The 20,823-nt window shown below is 40.2% G+C and overlaps 2 protein-coding genes across 4 annotated transcripts in view; one reads left to right on the top strand and one right to left on the bottom strand.

Moving 5' to 3' along the window:
- FNBP1L (formin binding protein 1 like) overlaps nt 1-11,172 on the top strand; it is a 99,086-nt gene extending 87,914 nt beyond the window's left edge. For 2 of the 3 annotated variants that reach the window (XM_077823863.1, XM_077823861.1), the window contains 5 exons: nt 2,273-2,382; nt 3,203-3,335; nt 3,843-3,937; nt 4,653-4,801; nt 7,596-11,172. In XM_077823863.1, the coding sequence (XP_077679989.1) occupies nt 2,273-2,382; nt 3,203-3,335; nt 3,843-3,937; nt 4,653-4,801; nt 7,596-7,774 (666 nt within the window). In that variant the 3' untranslated portion in view covers nt 7,775-11,172. The remainder of the gene's footprint in view (nt 1-2,272; nt 2,383-3,202; nt 3,336-3,842; nt 3,938-4,652; nt 4,802-7,595) is intronic. The other variant, XM_077823862.1, reaches the window with a different exon arrangement.
- Nucleotides 11,173-13,746: 2,574 nt separating this feature from the next.
- Nucleotides 13,747-20,823, bottom strand: part of BCAR3 (BCAR3 adaptor protein, NSP family member) — a 91,379-nt gene continuing 84,302 nt past the window's right edge. The window contains exons 8-12 of the mRNA XM_077824225.1: nt 20,062-20,177; nt 18,958-19,129; nt 17,536-17,647; nt 15,697-15,909; nt 13,747-13,925 (exon numbers count right to left, since the gene is read on the bottom strand). Coding sequence (XP_077680351.1) covers nt 13,747-13,925; nt 15,697-15,909; nt 17,536-17,647; nt 18,958-19,129; nt 20,062-20,177 — 792 coding nt within the window. The remainder of the gene's footprint in view (nt 13,926-15,696; nt 15,910-17,535; nt 17,648-18,957; nt 19,130-20,061; nt 20,178-20,823) is intronic.

Here is a 20,823-nt window from a genome sequence, read left to right as displayed (position 1 = left end):
GTTGGTCATAATGAAAATATATTTTATGATGTATCAGGGATTGATAGAAAAGCTGTCATATAGTTATATGAAAACATTGTGCAAGTTTTATAAAGCGGGAAACATTAATAAGAATAATAAAGGGTCTTTTGAACTTAATTTGTAGTGGTTGAAGGAAAAATACACCTCTTTCCACTTGTATTGCCAAGCTCTCAATTTGGATGAAAAATTCCAACACACGCCTATTGGCATTTAGTTTCCTGGAGTGAATCAATGATATTCACAATAAGAGTCCTGTTCTTCTAATTTTACTATAAGGTACCACTGATGTAAAAAGGCGGCAGGGTGGATGAGAGGGGCAGGAGGAAAGTTTGTCCTTTCTTGTTTCTTTATGATGCGTAAAGAAAGCAACATGGTGGTGGCTGTGTTTTTTACATTAGAAATATCAGATCTTGATTTCCCTGGTTGTACTGAATGACTGAAGTAGTAGTGGAATGATGATATCACAAGTGACAAGGGACTGAAAACCATGCAGTTGAGAAGGGAAGAAATTTTTAGACACATTGTTTAAAACTTGGTGTGGGCTGGTGTTGGGTCAATGAATGCCCATTTAACTCAAAATCCTGACAGTTGGGAGAACTGCACTGCTTGTTAAATTCTCCCTTTTTCAGGTTGCCTTTAATGCCAGATTCTTTTTCAGTGTTTAAAACAAACAGTCTTCTAAGTAACTAGCACATGAAGAATGCAGCATTTTTATCAATCGGTATTACTGTATTAACCCTAAGGCTTGAACCTTTTTTTTTTTTCCGCTACCCGAATGCATATTCTTTCTCTCTCTCTCTCTTTCTCTCTCTCTCTCTCTCTCTCTCTCTCTCTCTGACATGCATGTCTGTCGTTGAGGTGTGGGCTTTTGGCAACAACCTCTTAAAATTCATATGTATAAATACCCATGCACACTTAATTGAGAGGACATATGGGGGCTTATTCCTGCAATATACTAAGGTGAGGGAACTCATACTGCCCATAATCCATATTTTCTGTAACTTATTTGGTAAAAGAATTTGAGCATTTAAAGTTAGTTTTTTATGCAGAATTTCAATAACCATCAATGTTTGAGCAACAAACTGTTCTTCGAGTAGTGTCCCAATGGATGCTCCACTTATTTTTGGATGAATACCACGATTGTGTTCTTTTCCTTTGGCAGTATACAAGTAAAGTGGAAAACAGACACTCTAGGCAGATTGCAAACCATATAAACCTATTGATTTTTGGATTTCAGTTGTAATTACTATTTGGTACAGTATTTCATGCTGTCTGTTAACTTACTAAATTGGCTTTGATTGCAAGGACTGGACTAGGAGGACCTATGATTCAGTTTTTCTGTGTAATTGTTTACAGATCCATAAATTATTTATTGTGGACCTAACCCAGCTATTGAAGAAACTGTCAGCATTTCTGTTGACTTCAGTGGGACCAGTATTAGGCTGTAGGCATAGTTGTATCTACAAAGTAACTTACAGCAACTAAACGTTATTTTACAGAAGTATGTATTAAGGTAATTGTGGAAATACTGATGATGGGGTGTAGTTCACCAATGTTGATAGAATTTAGACAGTATGAAAAAATGTTTTTTGGTTAGATACTGATATTGCTCCTGTTCAGTAAGTGATTGTTGTAATATTATGAAGAATACTTTGAACTGGCATTACTGTACATGAAAAGTACTTAGGGTTACAAATTTTGCTGACTTGCACATTTACCAGATCTGCCGTGGGCAAATTAATTTGCATATGAAACAAAGAAACTAAGTCTAAATTTCCTCACAGCTTAGCTGAGATGGTTATTCATTTTGATTTATTTTCTGCTAGTGTGTATTCTAAGTCAATTTATTCCCCATCATGTGTCACTCTTGTGATATGTATCCTATAAAGATTTTATTAAGACTTCTTGTTTGATTATTTTTTGACGATGCCTAAAAGTGCGCTAGGCACTTCAGGATATACATTGAGGGAGAGATGGTGAGTCTTTCGAAATGCCTATAATCTAACTTGTCACATGATGTGACTGAACAAAACAGTAGGGAGGTGACAGAGTGAAGAACAAGGGCTGTGACACTATGATCATACATACTCAGTTTAGATGTATGCTTGATATAGCCGTGTATATAGTATAGTTGCTAAGAAGGTTCATTCTGATACCTCATGTCAGAGAAAACTGTTTGTGTGTGGATTGTCAGTAGAAATAACTATAGACAGAATTTTCCAGTGTTTAATAGTATTTAACTTTGTTGCAGGGTCCTGCATTAGAAGATTTCAGTCATCTGCCACCAGAACAAAGACGTAAGAAACTGCAGCAGAGAATCGACGAACTCAACAGAGAACTACAGAAAGAAACCGACCAAAAGTAAGTGTGTCCTTCACAGCTTACTCATTTTTTTGGACACCCTTATCTTTATGACCATTTCTTTCTGTGTTTCTTTTTATAAGCCAGAGTTTTCAAAAGTTAAACTACTCTAAGTAGTATGTCAATTGTTGGTCTGTCCACTTTTATAGTATATGTGCTCCATCGTTATCAACTTTGTTGTTCTAGCAACTGAGTATCCGTTTTATATTATAAATTATAAATACTGTATCTAGACTTGTGAATGCTCAACAATCTGAACATCGACCTTAGGTCTGTCAAGCTGGGCATCTAAAACTAGTGGATACATTAGAAAATGTGGGCATTAATTCTTAAGAAACGGACCATATGCCAGGAACCAGGCAGCAGAGGTGAATTATAATGAGATTGAAGATGGGTGGAAAGACTCTGTATTTGAACTCTGTATGTCTTTCAAGAGGGAGGGCAGTGGTGGGGAGGGAGGCGCATAAGCACAGTGGGATGGAAGACAGGATACTGGGCTTTGCCCTTGGGGAGAGGCTAAGGAAATGAGGGCCTTATTTTACTCCGAGAGTAGAGGATGAGGGGACAGGACTGGGGCGGGAGACAGTAGCTTCTCTTGGGGCAGGAAAGAGAGAATTTTTATATTTGTCCTCTGTGTGTCTACGATGGTGGTGGTTATTTGTGTTACTGTAGAACTTAGGAGTTCTAGTGATGGACCAGGAACCCATTGTGCTAGGTGCTGTACAAACATTGTTTTAGTATTTATTGGACTGTTAAAGACAAAACATGTTGTAATGTAATTGTCACTTGTAATAATTCCTGGGCATTCCCTACACTACAGGGATGCACTCATCAAAATGAAAGATGTTTATGAGAAGAATCCACAGATGGGGGATCCAGGCAGTTTGCAGCCAAAATTAGCTGAGACTATGAGCAACATGGATCGTCTTCGAATGGAAATACACAAGAATGAGGTTAAAAGCTATTAAATTATTCCTTGGAAAGTGTATTGAAATAGGAATATGTTGGTGTTCCCTGTAAGTCACAAACATAGGAACCAGAAAATTTCTCTGTTTGAAGAAGTTAGCCTGATTCAGTTTTCCATGGAGCATCTTTCCCCCGCGTATGTTGATGTAGCTAGACTGAGATGATATGCACTGAGTAATTTAATGTAAATTATTTTCTACAGATTTATTTTTAAGTTATTCATGTTAAATGGTTCAAGATGTCAGTTTTTACCATTTTCTCGACACCACTCCTGAGTATTAAACTAAGATGATAGCTTTGTGCTTCAAGCCAAGTAAATAGGAAACTTTGCATGATGATTTGGTATTTAGCAGATATCTATATATTTATTGGCACCTAAATTCTACACTGTTAAGTGTATTTGAAATCATACATTTAGTGATATATAACATTTGCTGGTTGAGAATTCTCTGGTAATATTGACCCCAGATATTTTCTGACTTTTTCCCCATAAGGCCTGGCTCTCTGAAGTTGAAGGTAAAGTAGCAGCAAGAGGAGACAGAAGGCACAGCAGTGACATCAACCACCTTGTAACACAAGGAAGAGAGAGGTAACTATTTTAACTATCCTTACGTTGAAGCTTTACTGGAATTCTCAGTAGATTTTTTTTATTTTTCACAGCTATTCCCACCATGTCCATCTGGCATTTAAGTGAGTGATACCCACCTCTTCTTCTCCCACATTCCCAGATACACTATGTATGTCCTTCAAATGGCATCTTTTGGCCATAAGGTTCTAGGTTTTACTTCTTTTCATACTTGCCACTTCAGTGAAATAATGAATTTTCCATTAGAACACATGAGACAGAGTAGTCAGGTTTTAGGTAATTCAAGGTGAAAACGGTATATGACATCACCGAAGGGTCACTCTTTCAATTAATGTCCCCTGTTGACTTCTATAACTTCCCAAACATCTCAGATTTTTTTTCCCCATTTCGCTCCTCTGTCAGATCATCCCCATTGCTGTATCTTCCTTGTTAAACGTTAAATTTGGGCTGTTCTAATAGCAGAGTTCAGTTCAAGCCTTTAAAAAACAGCTCTGCTCCTTCAGAAAATAACATTCATTAATACTTAATCCATAATTAAATATTGCCAACCTGTTTTCCTGATGTGTTCACACTGATAGCCTAGAACAACTTTGAACAACCTTTTCTGAGTTGCACTAGGGTTCCGATATATTTTTAGATATGGAAATGTAACTTTTAAAGTTGTGTGGGTGGTTTTTGAGAAATATACAGAGTCCTTACTCTCCTCGTTGCATTATAGCCCTGAGGGGAGCTACACGGATGATGCAAACCAGGAAGTCCGAGGCCCACCACAACAGCATGCACACCATAATGAATTTGATGATGAATTTGAAGATGATGATCCCTTACCAGCTATAGGACACTGCAAAGCAATTTATCCTTTCGATGGTAGGGTTAACTCTATATATTGTGCTAATTTGATTTTAAAAAACAGAACAAAAGACTGATGGATTATTTCTTACGAGAATCTTGCATCCCTGTTCTCTTTGTTTTAAAAAAAAATATTAGCAGCAGCGTTTTAAGGTCATGAGAAGTAGTCCATAGATCAATTGAATTCTTTGGCAGAATAGTACTTTTATATTGTTGTAACACAAATATTAGAAAAACAGCTACTGGCATATATTCAGCTTTACAACATGAGACCAGATTTTTGTGTGCAAGCCTATGTTTGTCCATATAGAATCATAGAATATCAGGGTTGGAAGGGACCCCTGAAGGTCATCTAGTCCAACCCCCTGCTCGAAGCAGGACCAATTCCCAGTTAAATCATCCCAGCCAGGGCTTTGTCAAGCCTGACCTTAAAAACTTCCAAGGAAGGAGATTCCACCACCTCCCTAGGCAACGCATTCCAGTGTTTCACCACCCTCTTAGTGAAAAAGTTTTTCCTAATATCCAATCTAAACCTCCCCCACTGCAACTTGAGGCCATTACTCCTCGTTCTGTCATCTGCTACCATTGAGAACAGTCTAGAGCCATCCTCTTTGGAACCCCCTTTCAGGTAGTTGAAAGCAGCTATCAAATCCCCCCTCATTCTTCTCTTCTGCAGGCTAAACAATCCCAGCTCCCTCAGCCTCTCCTCATAAGTCATGTGTTCTAGACCCCTAATCATTTTTGTTGCCCTTCGCTGGACTCTCTCCAATTTATCCACATCCTTCTTGTAGTGTGGGGCCCAAAACTGGACACAGTACTCCAGATGAGGCCTCACCAATGTCTAATAGAGGGGGACGATCACGTCCCTCGATCTGCTCGCTATGCCCCTACGTATACATCCCAAAATGCCATTGGCCTTCTTGGCAACAAGGGCACACTGCTGACTCATATCCAGCTTCTCGTCCACTGTCACCCCTAGGTCCTTTTCCGCAGAACTGCTGCCTAGCCATTCGGTCCCTAGTCTGTAGCAGTGCATTGGATTCTTCCGTCCTAAGTGCAGGACCCTGCACTTATCCTTATTGAACCTCATCAGATTTCTTTTGGCCCAATCCTCCAATTTGTCTAGGTCCTTCTGTATCCTATCCCTCCCCTCCAGCGTATCTACCACTCCTCCCAGTTTAGTATCGTCCGCAAATTTGCTGAGAGTGCAATCCACACCATCCTCCAGATCATTTATGAAGATATTGAACAAAACCGGCCCCAGGACCGACCCCTGGGGCACTCCACTTGACACCGGCTGCCAACTAGATATGGAGCCATTGATCACTACCCGTTGAGCCCGACAATCTAGCCAGCTTTCTACCCACCCTATAGTGCATTCATCCAGCCCATACTTCCTTAACTTGCTGACAAGAATACTGTGGGAGACCGTGTCAAAAGCTTTGCTAAAGTCAAGAAACAATACATCCACTGCTTTCCCTTCATCCACAGAACCAGTAATCTCATGATAAAAGGCGATTAGATTAGTCAGGCATGACCTTCCCTTGGTGAATCCATGCTGGCTGTTCCTGATCACTTTCCTCTCATGCAAGTACTTCAAGATTGATTCTTTGAGGACCTGCTCCATGATTTTTCCAGGGACTGAGGTGAGGCTGACTGGCCTGTAGTTCCCAGGATCCTCCTTCTTCCCTTTTTTAAAGATTGGCACTACATTAGCCTTTTTCCAGTCATCCGGGACTTCCCCGGTTCGCCACGAGTTTTCAAAGATAATGGCCAATGGCTCTGCAATCACAGCCGCCAATTCCTTCAGCACTCTCGGATGCAACTCGTCCGGCCCCATGGACTTGTGCACGTCCAGCTTTTCTAAATAGTCCCTAACCACCTCTATCTCCACAGAGGGCTGGCCATCTCTTCCCCATTTTGTGATGCCCAGCGTAGCAGTCTGGGAGCTGACCTTGTTAGTGAAAACAGAGGCAAAAAAAGCATTGAGTACATTAGCTTTTTCCACATCCTCTGTCACTAGGTTGCCTCCCTCATTCAGTAAGGGTCCCACACTTTCCTTGGCTTTCTTCTTGTTGCCAACATACCTGAAGAAACCCTTCTTGTTACTCTTGACATCTCTCGCTAGCTGCAGCTCCAGGTGCGATTTGGCCCTCCTGATTTCATTCCTACATGCCCGAGCAATATTTTTATACTCTTCCCTGGTCATATGTCCAACCTTCCACTTCTTGTAAGCTTCTTTTTTATGTTTAAGATCCGCTAGGATTTCACCGTTAAGCCAAGCCGGTCGCCTGCCATATTTACTATTCTTTCGACTCATCGGGATGGTTTGTCCCTGTAACCTCAACAGGGATTCCTTGAAATACAGCCAGCTCTCCTGGACTCCTTTCCCCTTCAAGTTAGTCCCCCAGGGGATCCTGGCCATCCGTTCCCTGAGGGAGTCGAAGTCTGCTTTCCTGAAGTCCAGGGTCCGTATCCTGCTGCTTACCTTTCTTCCCTGCGTCAGGATCCTGAACTCAACCAACTCATGGTCACTGCCTCCCAGATTCCCATCCACTTTTGCTTCCCCCACTAATTCTACCTGGTTTGTGAGCAGCAGGTCAAGAAAAGCGCCCCCCCTAGTTGGCTCCTCTAGCACTTGCACCAGGAAATTGTCCCCTACGCTTTCCAAAAACTTCCTGGATTGTCTATGCACCGCAGTATTGCTCTTCCATATGTTCCCTTCCATAGATTATCAGTACTTCCTGTTTATATAAAGCTTACTTTTAAATCGTGTCTGAGCTGTGAGACTTTTTTTTGTCTGTTTTCCCAGGTCACAATGAAGGCACTCTCGCAATGAAAGAAGGGGAGGTTTTGTACGTTATCGAGGAAGATAAAGGAGATGGATGGACAAGAGCTCGAAGACAGAATGGAGAGGAAGGCTATGTGCCAACATCATATATAGATGTAACTCTAGAGAAAAACAGTAAAGGTGCAGTAACCTATATATAACAACTAAGGTGGCAGCTTACTACTCTACATTCCACAGGGAAAATACTGAATCACACAATTTCATAGAAAGCGTTAGGATATCTGAAGGCATTTGTGTGGTCTGTTGTTCACTGTGTGAGCTTGGCTAGAGACATTTTTTTTTCAGAGATGTTAGTACTAAAAGTAAAGAAAGAAAAAAAAAAAAAGTCTTAATTAAATTAAATTGCTCTGCAACATTTGCCTTATTTCTGCATTTACCTGTCTGAGGTCCTTTAGTGTTTTCATTTTACAAATCATTGGATCCGCTCCATTGATCAGGTCGTCTTGTTTTTATACTACTATTTTTAAATCCATTTTTAATATTCATTTGCTTCAGAAAGTAATTTTGACAAAATTCTGTCTGTATAATAATATACTTGAAAATAACCTCTGTTCCAAATTGCAATTTCTGAAAACCTCTTTAGGATCTATTGTTCGTGCATCAGCAACTTTAACTACCACATACTTAAAACTCCAAAACAAAAAATAAATAAACCACTCTACAACTGACTGAGCTCAGTTACTGAAAGTGTTCATAATTGTCCTTGCTTTGTAAATATACTAGCAGCTTTCATGTCATAAAAGGGAAAACATTTTCCTGTTCTCAAAGGTAAAAAAGCACAATCTACTCAGGATGGTCCATTAAAGATAGAGAAAGTACAGTATGATGACCTACCCTTTTATTCTCCTTCCAGCAGCTATGAACCTAGAATGTTGTCTATTTGATACTACTTTGGCTTGGAAATGTTTTTGATGTTACTATATGGTTAAAACATAAAATGTGTCTTTCTGAATTCCCATTCTCCTTTCCACTCTTGAAAAGCTCTTAGTCTCTTTTTCTGAGTTCTAGTAAATGTTTTACATTCCCAGTGTAAAGGATCTTGTACCATAGCTAGAGGCTTTACATTTAATCACTTGTGGGTTAAAATTCAAACATTAGATCTACAGACATTTTCCTTACCTAATTTTAAATAATGAAGGATAGGAAGGTACATTGCACTAGTTTATTACTAGACAAATAGCTGTTCTGGAATGTATGTTGAGAATAAGCTTGAAAGGGCTTTTGCTTGCCATCAGATATGGTTAATTGTTCAGGGATTAAATAGAATAGCTATTCTATAGCCATTTAGGATGGTTGATTAGAATTGAGAAGGCTTCTCTGTTTTCCAGATGCTTTCAATAACTCTGTTCTTTTCTTTTTCCTCTTGGACTGCAGGTTCCTGAAGCGGGTTTCTGAGAAAATGGGCGAGATGTTGAAGGAGGTTACATGCAGCTGCTTTTGGGGGAGGGCATTAGGCTGGGAGGGCCAGCAAAAAGAGGGAAAAAGCAAGTTGCATGAATGCATGCAGACATACATTTATTCACTAACATTCTTGGCATTTCCATACATAATTAAGAACATGTTACAAATTCTTAAATTTCTGAAAACTCCATTATGGCAGAATAGAAAGGCAACCAGATTTTAAATAGTTCAGACTCATGGTCCTAAGTTCTGAAAGATGTACAAACTGTTCATCAGTTTGTATTACATTTTGGCTGTCTCAGCTGTCTTCTTTTCCTACCCCATTTTAATTGGCAATCGGAACCCTGTCATTTGTCCACATCTGCCAGTGCCACCTCCATGCTCGCCCTAACCTCCTCCTGCATGTCTAGAATTGTCAGGCACTCCTGCATAACACTTTTTATTATTTCCATTGCTTCTCATTTTATTTTGCATTTGTAGCAAAACCACTTTGTTTAAATATTTCCAGCACTAAAGTTTTCATCCCAGTGTCCATGCGTGCTGCTATAACTATTCCAATGCAACCATCGTTACATTCCAGTTTTCTTGGCATTATAACTGATGTAAACCTTTATGTATTTATGTTGATTTGGGGAAAAGACTATATCTCAGCTCTAGCCCCTGATGCAGTCACAGGATCTCCAAGAACTGTGGTTCATCTTCAGCACTTCAGTAGCCTGTTGTGAGCACTGAAAACCCGGCATAACAACAAAGAGAATCGCCACTACAAGACAAACGACTGTTTTCAGAAGTCAACTGCTTGCCACTCAAATGCTGCCTTAAAACTAGAGAGTGCCTAAATCTGTTGATTGCCAATCCTACCACTACAGTATCCCACGAAGGGCTTTGTGTCTCAGCTCAGTATGACCGCCTGTTACTCTTTCCAAAGTGCAGCAGCTGCTGAGGTAGCCAGGGTAGGTGTTTGTTTTCTAGAGCTCTACCTTAACATAATACATGGTGCATCATAAATTTTATGCATTGAAACTAAAGACATGTAAAAAAAAATTATGAAAACTCTTTGATTGTTTTTTAATTTTGGGTTATGAGGCTCCAGTGGTAGTCTGTTTTTAGCTGATGCTTCATTGTATGGACCAGTTGAAATTTGAGTGATACTTTGTAATGATCTATGTGCACTTTTACTTGTAAACAATTGACATTTGGATATGTTCATACGTGTAAATATAGCTGTCTGCAGTGCCCCTATTGCTTATGGTGTCTTTTCTCCCATTTGTGATTCTATTAATAAAATAAATCTTATCTGATTCAGTGGGGAACACTAGAATAGGGGACGTAGTGGGAGGGAGACTTGTATCATTTAAAGCTTCATAAGCCCAGCCACTTGCTGTTTGTGGAATGAGCTAATATTGTCTCTTTCACAGGGTTTGAAGCAATACTTGGACACAGCAGTGCTGGATTCTTTTTTTTTAAATGAAAAATTCAGTGTTGTTAGAAATTGTACTACCAGTAATACTAAATCTGAGTGATTTCTTGTGTGGAAGTGTATTCCTTTGTTATGTATACCACTATTACACAGCTGACCTAGTGTATTACATTTGGGGGCTATTAAACTCAAGTTTAGATTTTTGGATATTGTATACAGGGTTATTTATATAAGGTGACATTACTCAATACTGACAAACTACATAATGTAGTTTTTTTTTAAACAGTGCTTTTTTATTTTAAAGTTAGAGAAGAGGTGGAAATGTGAGCTGATATTTTGGCTAAGAAGCCTTTGGTTGACTTGGCTAGATGCTTCAGAGGTCACTGGTAACACTTCCTGGTAAAGAACTAACTGTTCTTTTCATGCTACTGTTTGTTTTTCTAAAAGTGGAATTTGCTTCCTTTGGAGGCAAATTGCTTTCATGAGGGATAGTGCAACCTGTATGAGGGTTATTAAATATAGGGGGAAAATTTGTACTTGCACAGCTAGTTCTAACTCATTCTGAAATTTTGAACATGAATTGTCTTAATCTTACATTTTCCAGTAATTTTTAATCTTTTTGTGCACATGTTGATTTCTTAAATGTTAAATGCTTTGTTTAAAAATAGTGTTCTCTGTTGAGAATATTTTAATGGAATAAAAACTTTTCATGGTCAAGATAGCTTCCTTTTTGTCTTCTGTTACAAAACCATCCCTGTACATCAAATGTTTTATACTGATCCATTAATAGAGGGCCACATTATGTCACCCTTAGAGTGGTACGTTGCAGTGACTTCATTAGGCCTACTTGTGGCATGAGGAACAAAAGTGGCCGAATCTGGCTCCGAGTTGCTGAAATATATACAGGGCAGTGACTCTATATGCCACAAAATGACTCTTGTGGTTATAGTTTTATTTATATAACAATTTGTATTTGAAAGCTACATATCACAAGAAACACCCTCTGTGTATATATTATGAGGTTATGGTGCCAATAGTAAACCTGTCTTGAACATAAGCTTGTTTCACCTTTTTTTAAATGTGGCCATATCAGGCCTTCCCAATGGATTAAAGCATGAGTTTGCCATTTGATGGGCCAGATTTAAAATCTGTGCAGGGTGAGGTGTGTTTCTTTACTAAAATAGATTGCTCAATCTAAGGATTTATAGCATATGCCTCAAGGGTATCTCAATTACTTTCAAAGTCAATGCACAGGAATATTTCTTCTCCCCCTCCGCAGGAGGGATTTTTAAGTTTTTACACGCATTGAGACATTAGTGCAATTCTTCTAGCTAGCCATCCACAAGTAAACAATCTACCATAATCATATTAATGCCTCCCTCACACTACAGTAATTCATTATCATTTTGTTTCTAATGGTTTACTTAGAGAGCTGGCTTTTGGGCCTATCATTTAAAGTGCCAAAAAGGTCATTAACTTGCTTTCTTTCGCAAGTGGAGACAGTTAGTGTGCCAGGTAGTGGTCTCTGGTCTCAGTGGAGGAGAGGGCCTGTTTGTGACTCGTATAGCGTGTGAGGTCCAAAACTGCATTGAGCTTTGTTTATATTTAAGTGTGGCCCTGAAGCGCACAGCGGTGATTTCCATGTAATAACCTCAGTTATTAGTTTGCTTTTCCTCCTTAGTCCCCATGTGGACTCCTCTCCTTTCCCCCCCCCCCCGCCTCCAATAATTAGGGGATTTGCGTAATTAACTACAGGCAACAGTAATAAAATCACCTAGCTAACTTGAGTGCAGGGATTTGTGTAACTGAGAAATAATCTCACACTTCACTGGGCAGAGAAATTTCTAGTTCAGTGTAAGATTTTAATCAGCATCATAACTTTTGTCACTGAGGCTGTGGTTATTTATTTTTCTTGATCGCTTATGGGGGTCCTTATGAAAATCCAAGTAAATTAAATTTGACTGACTGTCATTTTTATCTACTATTTGAACTTCCTGAAATAATCCTAAAGCACTAGAGATGGTTTCTCTTGTAGAAGGCTGATTTCATTTGACCATTATAGATATTGCTATAAAATATGGCACAGGTATATTACTCTTACAATGGAGATGAGGATTCTGAGTAAGCCCTTTTGAGAGTTTATCAATTTAAAAAAAAGTTAAGAAAAACCCATTAGCAGCCATGATCTACATTGCAGTCACAGCTGCACCGACACTAATTTGCTGTCTCCCCTATTTCATAAAATACCATCCAATGTTGATGGTTTATTACAGGTGAGCTTTTCTAATATCTCCATGACTAGTTCCTCAAAGACTTGAACTCCACCACACTTTGCCATCAGATTATGCAGTTCCTCTTAATTGTATACAGCAAAGATTGATAGATTAATCTAGCTACTACTTACTAACCTCTGTTTGCTGGAGAAGACCTGAGATACAGGTGCAAACCTCTAGCTGATGGTGAAGTTGAAGACATTTTAATGATCTTGATTGCTTAGCTATTTGTTCTTCTCATCCCCTTGTTTGGGCTTTTTCCCCCCACTCATTTCCAGCACACATTACATAGTTTGTACTGGAGCCTGAACAACAAACCAGAACGCTCCTGAATAGTAACTTGTGCATTACGAAGTCCAGAGTAACTTCTAAATACTATTTTCCTGGGAGACAAATGGTATCAGCTCATGGGTGCTATGTACCTTGGTGAAAGAATATATCAAACTCTACCCTAATCAACTAGTTAATTTTCTGTTCCACTACCGTCTCAGCCCTTTCTTCCCCCGTCGCCAGGACAGTATAAAAAGGACACCTTCTTAACAGATCACATTATTTCCTGTGATTATAGTGTACAATGACCCACTGTACAGTATTTATATTTTAATTCACAACTATGTACAGGTTCATATTTATTAAGGAATATCATACAACTGATATTTTCTAAAATACCTATCGTTTTTTATTTACAGTACACTGTTCCATTATTGATAACATTAAGTAAAACACCAATAGTAATGACTAGTAGACATCAATAGACACTTTTGTAAATCACAAGAATACATTATGCAGACTATCTTAAATTTGACTGTTCAAGAAATTATTAAAACATGGTTACATATTAATAAATAAATTATTCATTTAGAAATCAGTAGCTTTTAAACAATTCATAAATGTGCATTGTGCAATTTACAAGTCCTAAAGATCCTGTGAATGCTAGAAGCTTGTACAGTGACAAATGGGCAATTTCTTTTAAATGGCAAACTTGAAGTAATCATATCTTAAGGGTCCATTTGATATTTCATTGCTCTACCTGTTTCACTGGAGAAGGTTCTAATTTTCGGGAGAGAGCAGTTAAAATCTGGTTGAATTTCTCGTATCTCTCTCTCTGATTAACTTGTGCTCCTTTGCTGCCCCATAACAATCTCATTTGAAATTCTGTCTTGAAGATCTCACTCATCTCATCATCTGGCTGAAAACCTAATGCGGAAAACAGAAAATGCATAATGGTGTATGACCTGAAGAAGAACTCAGTGATTCAAAAGCTTGTCTCTCTCAAAATTGGTCCAATAAAAGATAATACCTCACCCACCTTGTCTAACCATCAAATCGGCTTTTACTTGGTGATGGGGGGCGGGTTCTAAGGTTATTGAACTTTTCCAAAAGTACATCTATGCTCAAATGTTGGGTTCTTTTTATACTATCGGCTTTATCTCCAAAATAAATATTTGGAGATATTAAAAAGCTGGGTAAATACTAAAAAACACTTCCACTGGCCATGCTGTGGGGACATGTAGATGACTTTGGTTTAGTTAAAGATCATTGGCATAGGATATACTCAGAACCAAGGAAAACTTTGGCTCTTGATAGTGCGTAAAAAAGGTCAGACTAGGAGATCATAATGGTCCCTTCTGGCCTTAAAAATCTATAAAGACTGTTAGGTGAAGAGGAGATGGTGTAATGGCAACTCCTGAAAAATGTAGAGCTCTCTGAGACTATATATTTGCCTGCAATAACTTTATTTTTAATTTCCCTGCACCAGCAGAAAATCTGTTCAGTGTGATTAATATTGGTCATAGTTATTGCAAACACACAAGTGGAGTCAGAATTTTTTTTTGCAGGCAAAATAATCACTTGAGCTGGAATTTAGTCCGATTGGTGGGGTTAATAGATACCGGTTTTGAAGAGCTCTATGGGCTCTTTAATGAGAAGGGTCTCAGTTTTACGGCACTTCCAGGAGCACAGAATCCCTGAAAACCATGGGTCTTTGCTTCCTGAGTCAGAAGATAGAATACCATCTACTGAACCACCTGCTTCCCTTGCCGGTCGGCTAGCCACATACTAAGCCACTTTGACCGATCTTAAATTATATGAATGGCTGCAAATTGTCATCAGCTCCTTATCAACATATGTTGAGAGTCCTCTTAGCTTCTTACGTGCATATTTACTTAAAAGGTCACAATGGCTCTGACTTAACAGATAAATGTGTATAGTGCAATTGCATTACCATGCTGCTAACTGGATAAATACAAAATGACTGTTTAACTCGAGCCAGCCTGATGATTCACTTGAGAGTGTATTCAGCTACTGTGGCCTGGAAGAGACTTTGATTTAGGAGAATCGCAGCCTTGGGAGAGGAGAGAAGAATGTATTTCTTGCAGCAATTCCTAGTCCACTTAAGTGAAAGACCTTCTCAAAGAAATTCACAGTTCTGTACAACAAGAGTTCCTACAGAAGATGGGTTAGGAGGGTATGAGCTAGTGACAAAACTTCAGCTAAGGGAGAGTCAGACAAAAGGAATGTAGAGGATTTTCTTTTGAGAGAATCTAACAGCTAATGGAGAGACTGATTCACTAACAAAAAGCAATAAGAAGCCATGTAGGTTTAACGTGGAAATACTCCTTTTCATACAGTACGTTTCCTTCTGTAGGGCATGCTGCTGAGAGTTGCACACAGTAGCTGTAGCATCATGCCCTCAGACTAATCCAGCTGAGAGGGGGAGATAGGACAAAGGCAAATTCCTGGTCAATTTACATGTTAACTTTTCTCAGATTTGTCAATTGCTGAAGAAAAAGCCTGTACCAGATTTTCTAAGCTGTTATTTCAGTTACTAATAAGAGCCTGGACTCTTGGGAGAATATGCAGTATCTCTTCATTACTTTAACAAAACACCTCTCACATTCTGCTCACTCTGAGAAATATTGAACTGGTGAAATGTGCAGCAAGATTTTACTGCTGCCAGTGTCCCTACCTTCCAGTATCCTTTCCGCAGTCATTCGGTACATGTCAGCATTCTGTGCTATAAAACGGGCTGTGGCTAAATGCTTAAGCATTATTTCACAGCTTTGGTCGGTGTTTTCCCACAGGTCCATCCCATCAAAAATGACAATCTGTCGCTCCATCAAGGTAACCGAGGGCATCAGCAGGGGCACGGTTATGTTGTTTTGGGGAGCGCACACGGACTCTGGAAGAGATGCAACACAGCCACTCAACAATCGTAAATCCTGCTAATTTACAAGCTAATTATAGTACAACATTCTTCCCTAAACCAGTTACAAATAGCATTTGTTTTGAGTATTTTTCCCTTCCATAATATGCCTCTGTAATCCTTCAAATTAGCATCCTCACTATTCATCCCTGCCCCCCAGCTTCCAGTTAATATCCTGATAAATCTAGAATCTACTGTAATGCTGAAAAATTGCAGCTGGTGCAGGGCAATAGCTCGCATCCCATCTATGTTCTCTGCTGAAGTATTAGGAATTGAAGGCTAGAGCCACACAGGAATTGAAGTGCATCAGTGCCACTTTAGACACTTACGTTCAAAATTCAGATCTTCAAAACCCCTCTCAGCTGCCACCTTATCCTGAAGGTGCATAAAGGCCTTTGGTGCCTAAGTTTCTGCCATTAAAGTACGCTGCCTATGAGCATGTGCACAGACACTTAAGTCCTGATGCAGGCAGGATTTACAAACCAGGCATGCAGCTCTGCTCCTCCTGGAATGTGGATGCAGCGGGCATGAGTCTGAAATGGGAGCAACAGCAGCAGCAGCTACACGTGGGGCTCAGAGTTTACGGGGCTCTGAGCCTTCCCACAAGTAGAAGCAGCAGCACCCCCGTGACTTGACAGGGCCGGAAGAACTAGCTCAGGTGGAAGACCCTGATCCGCTTCTTTCCTTCTGCATGAAGATTGGTTTCCCCTGCTGCTTCCCTCTCACCTCCAGGATGCAGCGTGAGTAAGGGTATGGCTACATTGCAATCAAAAGTGCGATTACGGCTCAAGTAGACATACCTGAGCTAGCTCTGATCTAGCTACCTTGACGGGCGGGCAATAACAGTGAAACTGCAGCAGCAGAGGTGACAACAGGGGCTGGCTGCTCTAATATATATTCTGGGTCCCCAGTGGGCTTGTAGAGCTAGCTTGGGTGTGTCTACACAGGCTGCAGTCTTGCTTCTGAATGCAGTGTAGACATATAGGAGTCTGCCACACCACCGTTCTTCCTCCTTTGCAGGGGGAAAGGGAGGCTCTGCACAGATTTGCTTTCTACTAGTCAGAATCCCGGTGAAGCAGAAGGGCCTTATCAGTTCCCCTGCCCTCCTCGCACTCCATAGTGGGTGTGGGGAGGGGAAATGCTGGGAGCACAAGGGGTGTTACACTCTGGTTTGGCTAGCTATGGACTTACTTGCAGATATGGACTCCTCTGATTTATTCATCCCTGTGCCGTGTTCCATCACACAACGATGCAGTGTCACTTCAGCGCATGATCACATATAGGCACCAGAATGAGTGAAACGCCCCTTCTGTACTGATCTACTATATTGACCGGGCTGAGGCAGTCGTACAGCCTGTCTGGTCTGTGCTATGGGAGTTGAAGGCATTCACAAGCTAGTGGGTAGGACTATGCTGAACTGACTCCATTTCTGTGTATGTCCGTTATTACATTAATGGAGAGGGGAAGCAAGGTAAAGGCTATTCAGACTGAAAATCTGTCATTTTCAGTAACGGACTTAGTCTGGTTCCCTTAATGAAAACAAATATGGTGACGGCCAGCGTCACACACGTCTGGCTGCAATCCCACGTGCTACACACTCACCTCTCCCTTCATGCAGAGCTTTGCTGAACGGCTTCAACTGCTTTTCATAAGTAACGGCAGTTTGGGTGTAGTGGTGCCGTAAAGTCACCCATGTTTGTTCCAACCTTGCGATCTGTTCAGATGCAAAGAAGAGAGTCCAATTTTCATTTTGCAACAATTCTTAAGTAAAGCCACTATGCTGCTTCTGGCAGACACCAGAGGGTTGATTCGGATTGGTCTGAATCATAATAATATGATACCATCTCTTGTTTAAGCTTATGCAACAGTTTGCCTCTTCCACTGGATCCTGACATTAATAAATAACAATACCTTGATACAACTTAATACCACTGAATAAAACATCCTAGTATTTAGGCAAAATAATTGTGTGCTCCTTGGGGAAAAAGCCACAACCCAATGTTCTGTTCCCATGAAGTGGCCCTTTCCGGTCATCTAGGACAAGTTTCAAATCACCACAGGCCAAGATACAGCTAACAAATTCCTCTCACTCAAAAATTAAAGCAGCATTCCTGGTGCCACATCTGGCAATCTCTCCTTGCAACTACTGTCTCACTTTCCTTGTGTAGTAGTAAACTTTCAGCCAAGCATTTAGCTGATGCAATAACAGCATGTTTCTCTGCTGAGTGATTTTAAAAGGGCCCTAAACTTAGATTTAATGTCGGGGGGGAAAACATGAGGGTTTTTTTTTTACTGGATTGACAAATAAATAATTGCTGTACCATGTCCATTTGCACATAACAAATGTACATTTCTTTGTTTACAGACCAGCTATTCTAAATACTCTGTGTTTCTAACGCTGTTATTCAAGGATTAGATATGAGAACTGTCTCCCAACTGGCATGTGTGATTGGAAAATTTTGTTTAGATAAATGTTACTAGCTGAATTCAGATAACATCCATTCTTTTGGTATTTAGGGTTTTTACTGCTGGTTGCTCAACTTTCTCTCATCAAAGTGTTAATCTCAAAAGGTCATCTATACCCTGCAGGATCACAAAAAAAGCTTTCACCAAAGAGCATAATAGAGATATATTCAAAAGAGGCAAATTTCTGTAATTGCAAAAAATAGTTATTTGTTTCATAACAAATTTGTTGGTTTTTTTAAATAGTACAGAAGAAATGTCTTGACGCTATCAGACCCGCCTTGCTTTAAAATAAACAGACCGTTGTTCTATAAAGCAAAGTTTTCTTCTTGTCCTGGCATTGAATGGAATGAGATTGTTACGATCAAAAGTATTGTAAGTTCATAATGGCTAAACTTATCTTAGCTCTTATGACCATCTGTCTGTCTACATGGGGATGGGCCTTCTATAATGCCCATTCCTGTCACATCTAAGCACTTGTCTAAGGGCTTTAAAATGTTGAAAAAAATCAACTAACTAAAATTAAGCTCTTTGAATACCATAAAGGGAACCTTGTTTTACCTGTGGCATTTCAAGTGCTTTCATGACAGCAGAGAATGCGTACAAATCCCCCAGGGAGTCCTTCAGTTCCACGGCTACCTGGATGATCCTGTTTAACGTTGCAGCCCTCTCTTCTAAGTTTCCTGTGCAGCCCAAAATATCCACAGCTATTCCGATTGCCATGGTGTTGTGTCTAGAGAGAAGCAAGTCAGTGATGTCTAGAGTAAACTATTGAAATGATAAGAAGTGATCAAATAACAAAGGCAACGCCTAAAAGACCTTAATGTCCCTAGACAGGATTAAATGGATGTTACTGACAATGCTGCTGTTACATGGAGCTCAGGGACAATGGTACGCTTATGTGATATAGACTGACCATATATTGGAGGCTTCAGGGAACAGATCTGCCCTTATGTTATTGCACACCTGTGATGGGGTGTCCACCTCACACAGTTCCTGAAGGGGTAAGGTGACTAGGTAAGCCACTTAGACTGCACCTAGAGGAAGAGCCAGGGAGCAAGGATTAATGAGAAGAGGCTCAGCTGGACAGGAACAGGTGGGGCCTGTATTAAGCCCAGGAACAAAGAGCAGCAAGGGGAAGTAGTTTGCAGTCACTGCCTGGGAGAAGGGAGGTGTGTTTGAGGCAAAGAGATAGGTAACCTGCAGTTACTCCCTGGGAGGAGGGAGTTTGGGCTGGTAAACCCAGGGAAGGAGGAGAGCCAGAGAGCTAGGAAAGGCTCAGGGGAAAAGCAGCAGGAAATAGGATAGGGCAGACCTTGGATGCTGAAGAGAGGGCTCCAGAGCTGGAACCTGGAGCAGAGGGCGGGCTCAGGTTCCCCTACCAGAATCAGACTCTTAATACCTGGTTTTTTCCTCCAAGCACTCCCTCCATGGAGTTGCCTGATGATCTCCAGGAATCCTCCTAAGCACAAAGCTGTACAATACCTCTGTGTCCCAATAAACTGCCTCTCAGTGGATTTCAACATAGTATACAATACTGTAAAGTGTTTATTGGGGCAGGAGAGTGTTTCTACCTGGAGATATAAGACACACCAATACCAACAACAGACTGATATTCTAGCCAAGTGTCTCAGAACCGAAGCACAATGTAACAAGAACGTATACCTTTCAATTATGTCCAAGCGCAATTGGTGTCCATAGGGCAATGTAATGAGCTCCAGACCTGAGCTCACTCCCATCCTCCTCCTCATCTCTTCAGAGACCTCTAGTATCCTAGCAACCTGTCAAGTGCAAAAGTTCACACACACTGATCCAGGAAGTTGACTTATTTAAGGAAAGGAGGAGTTTGATTCCTTCCTAGTGTTACTCTAACTCGCTGTGCAGCTAGAACACTAATATAAAGCCATTTAAAAATATCCCCGTTAAACAGAAACATGCTGAGTACATTAAACACAATGAGGTTTTAGTGCAGAACTTAGAAATGCTTTCCTTTAGTGAGACAAGTGTATGAAAACAAATAAGAATTATGGCCAAGAAATAAGGACTAATTCTTTGATCTGGTTTTTAAAAAACAACAGAAAACAAGCAGCATCATAAGGAGATTTTCTTCTAGAGCAGAGAGCCGTAGGGCTTGTGTCAAACCTACAACAGATCTGATCAAGCACTCTACCAAAAGCAAATCCCCACACATCTAACAAAAGCACGGAGTGGTCTCGTGGCTTGATCTTTGCTCTGACACGAACGCTCTGTGGCCAAGATACTTAACCTCTTTGCCTCACTTTCCTCATCTGTAAAATAGGTATAATACTGTAACACTGCTGCTTCTCCACGCCACAGGACTCTTGTGAGAATGAATTAATGTACACAAAGCATTCTGAATTTGGAAAGGACTATGTGAGTGCTCCGTGTCTGACAGTAATTCATACA

This window comes from Eretmochelys imbricata, chromosome 8 (assembly GCF_965152235.1).
Source record: "Eretmochelys imbricata isolate rEreImb1 chromosome 8, rEreImb1.hap1, whole genome shotgun sequence".
Taxonomy (NCBI): Eukaryota; Metazoa; Chordata; order Testudines; family Cheloniidae; genus Eretmochelys; species Eretmochelys imbricata.
This window is presented reverse-complemented; position numbering and strand designations above follow the sequence as displayed.